Raw genomic sequence first — 9,962 nt, 5'->3', positions numbered from 1 at the left:
TCCCAATTTTGACCATCAGGGCAATAATTAAGAAGTTATAACCAACTAAAGATGTTATGAATCTGCCAGGAAAAGGACGTGTGTCTATACTGTCTTAATGCATGGCGAGTATGAAAGTTTGAGTGGCCAAAGACTCTTCAAGGATCACAGATGGAGAATTGCAGAGATTAGTTGAGTCTTGGGGGTCAGAAAGCCTAAAAAAAAAATTATCAAACAACCCCTACATCCCCACATGTTGTTTGGGAGGCTTTAAAAAAAAAACTCCTCGCTCATCCAAAAACAAATTCCAGCAAATTTAATTGTCAGACACGACTGGATCTTCAAACAACACAGGGTTCTGTGGTCAGATGAGACTAAAACAGAGCTTTTTGGCAGCAAACACACTAGATGGGTTTGGTGAACACAAGGATAAAAAGTACCCCATGTGTACAATTTAATATACCATTGGATCTTTAATGTTGTGGGCATATTTTTCTGCTGGAGGTCCTGGACTTCTTGTTCAGATACATGGCATTGTGGATTCTATCAAATATCAACAGATAAAAAATCAAAACCTGATGCTTTCTGCTAAAAATCTTATAATGGGCCGTGGTTGGATCTTCCTTCAGGACAACGATCCAAAACAAACATCAAAATCAACACAAAAATTTGTTGTGGAGCACAAAATGAAGCTTCTGCCATGACCGTCTCAGTCCCCTGACCTGATGAGTGGAGTGAACTGAAGAGGAGAAGCACCAACATGGATCTGGGAATCTGAAGGATCTGGAGAGATTCTGTGTGGAGGAATGATCTCTGATCTCTTGTCAGGTGTTCTCCAAACTCATCAGGCATTATAGGAGAAGACTCAGAGCTCATCTTGGCAAAAGGAGATTGCAAAAACTATTTAATAAAAGGGTTTCAATAATTGTGGCCAACGTGTTTTGGAGAAAAACATTTATTTCATAATGTGATTTCCCCCCACTTTCAATTCTTTTACTTCAATGAAAGGTTAGAATTTTGCAAATTTTTTGAATGAAAGATCACAAGGATAATCGATGCAGATTTATTTTTTGCAGCCAATTTTGATCATATTTACCAGGGGGTTCAATAATTGTGGAGGGCACTGTATATATATATATGAGTACAATTTGATTAAGATTTACGCAATTGGCAGATACTGACTTCAAGCTGTAAAAAGTCATGCATTCCTTGGGAATCAAACCCATGACCTTGCTGTTGCTAGCGTCATGCATCAACATGTTCAAGCACATTGAACATGGCAGGTGTTTGGTCATCTCTGTCCTTTTGATCACTGTCAGGGATTGATGAATAGGATGGACAATAATTGTCCCTTTTGTTGGACACGCACTGAGGCCAGAGTGCCCTTTAATCTGCTTTAATCTGAGAATCACTTTATGTCCCTGACACTTGCTAAGAGGCAGGTGAAATATAGACTGTGTGTGTGAATGCTATATTTGCATTGTGACACAGAGAGTGACATAAATGTCATTAAGAAACAGCGTATTCAAAATATGAGCGGCCATTATCACACTTTGACCTGGAGATGTTTCTAACGTATGCTTTTGCATATTCTTTCCCCTATTTTAGGCTACGTTCACACTGCAAGCCAAAGCCCCGAATTCCAATTATTCTAAAATGTGATTTTTTGGAAAAAATTTGGGATCGGTAATATATATTTTTTTTAAATAAAATGTATAGGCTACTGTACATTTAAATATGTAATCTATCTTACACAGTTTAGCTTCTTGTTAATTTCTTATGTTTTCATATTTCTATAAATTGTTGTTGTTGTTGTTGTAGTGTTCTCAAACAGATATATATCTGATTTATTTTCACAAATGAAAGCGAATTTCATCATCCAGATCATCGAGGTTCACACTTTTATCCAAAAATGTAATACATGTGATGAGGGGGTAAAAATCAGTCACTTGAACGGCAGTGTGACCATAGCCCTTGTGTCCTCTAGATAAAAGTATGCTCTGTTCACAGTTCATTCTCCAGGTTAAGAACATCAAAGGTCATGAGAACATGCATGTCATTGCTTTCTTTAATCACAGCAGCCAGCTTGAGTTGTGTGGCATTTCCTGTGACTGCCTCACCTTCCCAAACTCTACTCTTATTCATCTTCAGATCTGTTCGTTTCTCCCCCACGACACACACTCTTTGAGCACCTGATACCCGCACGCGAAAACTCACTGATCTTTGTGGACCCAGCACACCTGTGCGGGGCTCCAGCAACACACACCCTCTTCCCCACGCTGAATATACACCGGGGAATGGATCTCCGGGCTTTTCACACACACTCCTGATTATAAAGTCACACAGCGACATGTAGTCCTGCTCAGGGGGTTTCCGTCCATAAAGAGCAAGACGATAAACTCCCGCTCTGGGCGCGCACACACTCACAGTTACCTTAGTTTCTGTAAAAGTCAGGAGTACATATCGGGACAGAGGAAAATGGGCCTCCTCGTGGAGCTCAGCGCAGAGGACCGCGTGTATTTGCAGGTCTGGCGTGGCACAATGGAAGGTGATGTTGCACCGCCCCTGTGGTGCATTCACTATCGCCCCCGTGTGGCTGAAATGGGACAGCCCGGCTTCTTGAGTGCGCATCCCGGGACCACACCACAAGCCAAGGTCTGCAGGATACAGAACATTTGGATTCAACCCTTGACTTTGACAGTGCAGCAGGTAGTTCCCGGCGTTTTGAAAAGTCCCACTTCCACTATCGTAATCCCGCACAAATACGGACAGCCGGTAAAATCCTTTGTACGGGCATAAGACGTTGCACACCAGCTGCTCTGCTGTGATTTGCAATGCAAGGCAGCGCTTGGCCGTAGCGGCGTCGAGCTCGTGGTGCGTGAGTTCACACACCATCATCAGAGGTCGTGTTGTGTGTAGGATCACCTTGCACTCGCCACCCTCACCCACCTCCACAGCCTCTTCTCCTGCGATGCTGCAACCCTTGACACCTAGAGCCGCTGACCCCGCCGCCAGGCCCCAGTTCAGGTAAGGGTTATCAGGAAGGGCCTGTCTCTTCTGGATACTCGGGCACTCCAGCTCAAGAGAGCAAACCCACCGCAGAACACCAGGTTCACCTTCCCGTCGGGCAAACAGCTTCACCTCGTAGGCCCCAGGCTCTGGGGGCAGTAATCGCAGCTTCATCCCTTGTTGAGTAACTGACAAGAGACCACAGGAGCTGTCAACCTCCTCCTGCTTTAGAGTTCCTGTCTCGGGATCCTGCTGCCTCAACTCATACGAAAAGGTCAATGGTCTAGAGGATCTCACCGACACAATTGCTTCCCCATCGTCTGTGGAAAACCAATTTTGACACATTTAACACAATGTTACAGTAATATTGTGCCTACGTTCACACTGGAAATGTTTAGCAGTGACAACCAAATTCTTAAATTCATGCACGAAGAACCACTCCTGAATTTACGATGGTTGACATAAGAGGCTTTTGCAACAATTAGTTATAGGAGCTAGCTACCAGGGCAGTCCCCTGTGAACTAAATGTTCGAGTATGAATATGTTAGCCTTACCGTTATAGTCTGCTCCAAAACGATAACAAAATTTGCATCTTAGTATCTCACTTCTGCCAACTTAGATAAATGATTTTGATGACATCACTATGTACTTCAGCTTCTCATCAGATTTTCTGTCCAATCAAATGCTCTCTAGAATCTGAAGCTCCGCCCCCTACATAATAAATAGACGCTGAAGCTACGGCTATAATCGGTCCCTTGTTCACACATTTACTATTTTCTACATGGTGAATGGCACATAGTACACTACTTAGGGGATAGGGAGACACTTTGGGGTGAATCCCAAAGTGTCACCTCCATTGGGGTGAATGAAGTCTGGTTTCATGTTGGTGTCACGCGAACCGCCGCAGCGTGCACACAGTCTGCTCCGGTCCAGAGACACGACAGCACAGAGCGGATCATATGCGTGAGTCAGCGCAGACCAGAAAATGTATCGGACTTGGATGCATTTGAATTCTGCACAGAATGCTATATTTTAAAGCGAAATGGAGAAACTGTTACAGATTAGGAGGAAACTGCGGCTTTACCAAGCTCAACTGCTCTAGCAAAGCTGTCTTTGATATAAATGAAGCGCTATTTTAAAAAAGGGGAAGAGCTGTTCAAAATGTCTTCCTGTTTCAGTGGAAATTACATCAACACATTGAATAATGCTGTGCGTTTCAAGGCACTTCAGTGGGCCTTTAAGCATGCCATTCAACATCAACTCCATAGCGTAAAGGTTGAGAAGTGCCTGGCATCGGTCCATCTGTCAGCTTCTCGAACAAGAAAAAAATGTAGGGTGGGACTTGATTTTGTCCATCAGGAATTGATTGGATCATTGTGGTTTGCTATTGCTGTGATCTCATGTGAGTGACATGTTGTCCTGCCCTCACACCAGTAAACACGTCAGCAGAGAAGAAATATGACGTTTTTAAGGCACTGTGTCAAGTTTAAAAATTCATCTTGAGACCCTGGGTTTTCCAGGAGTGACACTGCATAGCTTCAGTGTGTATGCAGCCATTCTTGGTACCACTATTTATTTAATATTCTTGTCTGCTTTTGCTGCAGTGCATGCCATAGAAAGTATTCAGTAAGTTTTAGTTACAATAACTTTTTTTTCTCATGAGACAGTCTAATCTCTGCAGCAAACGGTCTAAACTACTTCTCAGAGCTTCTCAACACAAGCTGATGCCAGCAGCCGCCTATTATCTCATTGCAGTGTAACAGTGTGTGTGCTTCACTAATCTTCTCTTTTGAGTTTCTGAATTATTCTATTATGCATGTGTGTAGTTGCATTGATAGTGTATGTTTTAGTGTATGTTATGATACCTGTGATAGTTTTGTACTGTGTAGGTTGTTTGAGAGTCAATCCAAACTGATAAAATGCTGAGGTCTTCAAGGGTCTCATTTCAAACTCTTCCATAGAGATGGGTGTGGTGAGTAGTTGCCAGGTCTTGTCATCAGGGAAATGTGAGTTTATGAACTCACTGGGTTCAGTCAGGAAATAAAAGTCATCATACCTGAAAGAGACCGACATCAATACTTATTATTGCAGTTGTTTTTCATTGCAGTATGTGTCCTCAATATTCTGCATCCTATTTTCTCAGAAGAGAGACTGTAAATTTGCATATATCCGCTAAACCAAGCCAACCAGATCATTTTTTCAAGATTAAAAGTAAAATATATAAAACTGTATAGTCTACTCAGTGTAATTTAAGAGGGGACTGAACAATAATCCCAAAAGGCATTGCTGATATAATCAAATACAAAGTACAATATAAAACTTGATTCATAGTGATGAGTTAGAATTATAGAAATACATTTTCGGTTTATTGCAGAATATTCATAAAATAAAAAGTTTTGAGTTAGGAGACCGACTTGTTTAAGTCATTCACAATGCTTCATGGGAATGGGTGGTTGCAGTCTTGTGTTTTTTCGTGTGTTTTTTATTTGTCTCAAATTGCTCAAACAAAATTTTTTGTTTTTCTGCAATTCTTTTTTGGTGGATCGTTCTTTTCAGGAGGATTTATTGGTAGTGTAATTCACTGACTAATAAGTAAAAATTCTAAAAACATCAGTCTTATGGTCACGATACACGTCTTTTTGCTGTGAAATCTTTGTTGATTTCTATAGAGTAAACGTAAGAATAACTGTTTATTGTTAGTAATATTTCAAGAGGAACACTTACTAGATTGAAGCAATGTTATTGTATTGCATTGAATTAAATTTTCCTTCCCAAAATAAAAACTATGGACTTTGATCATAAAACTAAGCTTTTAAATATAATTTTACTGAGAGATTTTTTTTCTCTCTCCCAGGAACCCAACACTTACATGCTGCAGAATATACACAAACAATGGTGTTTGTAAAAACTACTTATGATTTGTCACTATGGGTGTACTGTATGATATGTATAACTGACACTCTGAGGAGCCTGACCTCTTCACAAATGTTTTGCTTTTCATATCCACAGTGCCAGCGCCCCAGCAAGCATCAAGCAGCCACCACTGACCCCCCACGAAGACAGCATTCCACTCATGATCGGAACGCTTCTCAGCTAAACTGTGCCTGGCCTTGTATCCAATGCCTTTGCTGTACCCACTCACCCCCACACACTCAATGCCCAGCTCCCTAGAGAAAAAGAGAAAGTTCAGAGCCGCGTTCTACTGGCATGATGTGTGTATGTACATACTGTACCTGTGGTCATTTACCTGCACATTTCCACACAGAGACTGGAGTATCCACTACATACACCCTTTCCCTTCCTGATGACCTCATCAGATGAGCAAATCTTCTGAGAAATACCAAGGTATCCCTCTAAATCATACTCTACAAACACAAATGCATAAGACAATACATTAATAAAAAGAGTTAAAAGTGAAACAAACAAAAGATTAGTAGAAACCATTTTTCACTCAGAAATTGCTAGCGACACTGAATTAAAAGTAAAACTTTGAAAACTGAAATATTTTGTTGTTCTAAAACATACTCCAATACTTAGTTTTTTACAGTGCATGATGCATTTTTTTTGCATGTGCAGTTACCAATATTATGGCATAGCCAGATCCATATGGCCCTGAGTTTTTCCAGATCATTTCTGCTCCCCTCAGTGACTGCACACGCAATCTTCTGAGCATCAAATACTTCCAGCTCCTTCAACTGAAAAACACATATTCATGCCTAAATCTATTGTTTATGAGAACAAAGAGGACAAAGACTTGTGTGTTGTCCGTTACCTCTTTTCCTTTCTTGATTGAGAATGTGTCTACTTTGTTGAAAATATCAGTGCTGGAGAGCAGCAATTTTCTGGGTTTCCTCTGGGAGGAGGAGACTGCAGGTAGATAAGGTCTCCCAGATTGCGTGCCAGGGCTGGCAACTGAGAGGGGTTTCACAATCTCCTCTTGGCTCTTTTTCACAGTGCTCCTCTTTCTTACACTCACTGACTTCGCCGCGCTCTCGGCGGACAGTTGGCGCTTTGTGCTCGGCCTTTGTTCCTCACATAACTTCCCTTCAAAGTTCTCTAATAGCACCTTATGTGAAACCGCATTTTCTTGTATCGGTACAATGGTTAAGGGCTTTGGGTCATTTTGCTCCACTGACTGTGAACCTCCTCGGTTGCTCTTATTAGTCAAACAGACTTTGGTGCTGTTCTCATCCCTCATGCTGTTCTCATGGCTTCCAGATACATTTTGAAGTTTGTATTTCACCACACCATTTTCAACTTTGAAATCAAAGTTTTGTTTCTGCGTGTCATTGTTTGAGTCTGTGGCAGTTTTTTCTGATTGGCGGCCTCGGTTGCTGGTTTTTATTATGATTGGTTGTTGATCAGTTTGAGCTTCATCCATGCAAATGAGAGGAAAAGAAAACATCTGAACCACAATATACGTCGTCCTGCTTGTTGCATCACTTTAAACCCAGAAAATAACATCTAATGACATTCAAATGATCTCTTAGTTTTAAAAAGCTCCAAAATACATTTGAAATGCAATTATCTTACCTTTTGCAGTTGTGAAACTCATACCTTCTGTCACTTTCAGAAGTGTTGGTAGTGGCAGATTTATCCAAGTTTTGTTTTCTATTGCAGGGGTCTCTCTATATCTATTTTCTCCCTGTGTCCACCCCTATGAAAGGATAGCACGCTAAAAATACACTTGGACTTATCATGACAACCAATGAGCTCAAAGATACAAGAGGGGGGTAGAAAGAAGGGCATTTGATGTTGGCACGAAGGGTGAAGAAGGTTGTGGTTGGTAACTGATAAATTGATTAGCTAAAAAAATATGCGTAAACAATGTCTATCTTGACCTTGTTAAGGGTATTAAAGTCTTTGTGGGAAAGTTTAGTCTACTCAGGATGAAGAAATAAAGTGGAACACACACACACACACACACACACACACACACACACACACACACACACACACACATTAATAACAATAATTCATCACAACAATTCTCCTTCAGTGCCAGTCTTGGACTCATTAACCTCATACGCCAAATTACTTTCCTTCTGTAAATATGGAAATTGAAGCTGATCTTAGAGGATACTGTCGCTATGTGCGGGAGAACAAAGCAGTTTTTATTTCCATACATAGAGACTCTTCCTCCAAAAACATCCTCATTGGCTCGGGCTCCATGTCAGACAGTCTGCCGGGGGCCCTCAAGAGTCCTCTTACATACCCCCCTCTAGCAGGCTGAATTACCCCTGACCAATTACCCATCGGCATTGTGCCAAAATAGCAATGACTACAGTTGTGTGTTTATTCATGAAGTTCTCCCCTCCAGGTTTCGGAATAAAACTTGTCTTTGCTTAAGTTTTCCTGTTTCTGGTTTGCATCATGTTAAAATGAAGGACTTTTCTATGCACATGCAGCCTTGTAGATAACACAAGGACATGAAGTGATGGAGACATGGTCTTTCTCCTGCTCAAGATGTGATAACATAAAAGTCCACAAAGTATAGCCTTGAACAGTACCTAACAAACAATAATGAGGCCTAGTGTGTTCTGTCTTCTATCTATATCTTACACTCTTAAAAAAATAAAGGTTATAAAAATGGGGTTTTCACAATGATGCCATAGAAGGAAGAATCATAGTTTGTTCTGCAAAGAACCTTTCAGTGAACAATTCTTAAAAGAGTCGTTTTTTTTTCTTAGTGTGAAGAACATTAAGAACCTTTTGTGCACTTGAAAGGTTCAATTCATGTTAAAGGTTCTTCATGGAACCAAAGATGCCAAAAAAGAACCTGCATTTTTAAAAGTGCATGTAGACAAAACACAATAGGCCATTGGTTCTCCTCTAACGTTGAAGCAAATCCACACAGTATCAATGTCAGTTTTCTGAATAAAGAATCCAAATTCAGTCACTCACAATTATGCACAACCTATCATATATAAAACTAATGCAGGGTCTTTCAAATTGCCAAGAGTGCACGTGTGCACCGTTCTCTGCGCGCTCTCTAGTGGGGACACTTTTCCCCTCATACTAGTATTAAATTATAGCCTACATGATAGTTATCCGTGCTTTATTCATTTAATGTCAGGTTTAAGATGTTCATAAACAGGAGAAAATCTGTTTGCCCACTTACATTTACTCAGTAATTATATTGATGGACCATCCGTGTCGTCCAGTCTCTCAGTTTTGCTGGAGCGTGATTGGTCCAGATTCACGAGCTTTTGTTCTCGTGTGCTGCACTCCTTGGGCTCGTGCTGTCATGTACACCTGCGGTACACTCGCGCGCGCCGCTAATATGCCTGCCAGTGTTTCACACTCAGGAGAAAAGAGAACAACTTGACTAGTTAGTTTGGATATAAAGGTAAACTAACTCTCAGAAAACATTCAACTGGATGTTATTTCAGTAATTTAAGGTATACCAAACTGAAAGACGTCATGAAGACGGATAAAGACGGTAAAGACATGAGGGGAGTGACTGTTAACCGCTTTGCTGAAGGTAAGAATATTTGCATCTAAAGGGACAAGGTGATTTTCTTTATGAACTTTATAAAAACAGATATTTAAGGAAATATGCATTTGATAACAGTTGTAAGAGTTTGCGTGTTAACAATATAAGTTTATGTTACTGTGAAAGCACGGGTGTAACTTTGTTTTGAGAAGTGGGGGGTGACACAAAATGGGGGAAAATGTTTTCGATTTGAATCCCATTTCCTGCATTTACATTTAGGGACTATGTCTATGGTGATACAAAATCCAGGAACTAATTTGATTATAATGATAAATTCTGCCAAAAAGAATAGTAGGCTACTAAACTATGTATAAGAAAAATATGTCTTACTTTATTGTTTAATAGGGGCCGATCCGCCAAGACTTTAATCATGTAAAAAATGTTAGCCATACATTTTTTGTGTGTAGCCTTAATAAAGTTGAAATAAAGTGAGACTCAATTTCCACTGTAATGTAGAAACAACATAAAGACAGTATAT

The 9,962-nt window shown here is 40.5% G+C and overlaps 2 protein-coding genes across 3 annotated transcripts in view; one reads left to right on the top strand and one right to left on the bottom strand.

Moving 5' to 3' along the window:
• Positions 1-1,800: 1,800 nt before the first annotated feature.
• Positions 1,801-9,291, bottom strand: ky (kyphoscoliosis peptidase). Of its 2 annotated transcripts, XM_082153627.1 has the most exons (8): positions 9,110-9,291; positions 7,522-7,645; positions 6,761-7,359; positions 6,569-6,683; positions 6,236-6,353; positions 5,964-6,155; positions 4,854-5,044; positions 1,801-3,308 (listed from the first exon to the last, which is right to left on the bottom strand). In XM_082153627.1, the coding sequence occupies exons 2-8, from the start codon at positions 7,541-7,543 to the stop codon at positions 1,984-1,986; spliced, it is 2,562 nt and encodes an 853-aa protein (XP_082009753.1). In that variant the 5' UTR covers positions 7,544-7,645; positions 9,110-9,291; the 3' UTR covers positions 1,801-1,983. The 2 variants fall into 2 exon arrangements, with proteins under 2 accessions (XP_082009753.1, XP_082009752.1); XM_082153626.1 differs by lacking the exons at positions 7,522-7,645; positions 9,110-9,291 and having other exon boundaries at positions 6,761-7,502.
• Positions 9,292-9,396: 105 nt separating this feature from the next.
• Positions 9,397-9,962, top strand: part of slc4a11 (solute carrier family 4 member 11) — an 82,164-nt gene continuing 81,598 nt past the window's right edge. Inside the window, exon 1 of the mRNA XM_082153621.1 lies at positions 9,397-9,472. Within this exon, the coding sequence (XP_082009747.1) occupies positions 9,412-9,472 (61 nt within the window). The 5' untranslated portion in view covers positions 9,397-9,411. The remainder of the gene's footprint in view (positions 9,473-9,962) is intronic.

The sequence above is a fragment of the Leuciscus leuciscus genome (assembly GCF_965113295.1).
Source record: "Leuciscus leuciscus genome assembly, chromosome: 22".
In the NCBI taxonomy this organism is placed as follows: Eukaryota; Metazoa; Chordata; class Actinopteri; order Cypriniformes; family Leuciscidae; genus Leuciscus; species Leuciscus leuciscus.
The sequence above is the reverse complement of the archived record's forward strand: the minus strand, read 5'-3'. Positions and strand labels throughout refer to the sequence as shown.

Bases quoted from the DNA above. Each gene is read 5' to 3' on its own strand.
- ky (XM_082153626.1), bottom strand. From the start codon at position 7,393: ATGTTTTCTTTTCCTCTCATTTGCATGGATGAAGCTCAAACTGATCAA. The intron at 6,684-6,760 runs GTAACGGACAAC...TGTGTTTTTCAG, and splicing joins CAATCAAGAAAGGAAAAGAG to TTGAAGGAGCTGGAAGTATT. The intron at 6,354-6,568 runs GTAACTGCACAT...TTGTGTTTGTAG, and splicing joins CTGGCTATGCCATAATATTG to AGTATGATTTAGAGGGATAC.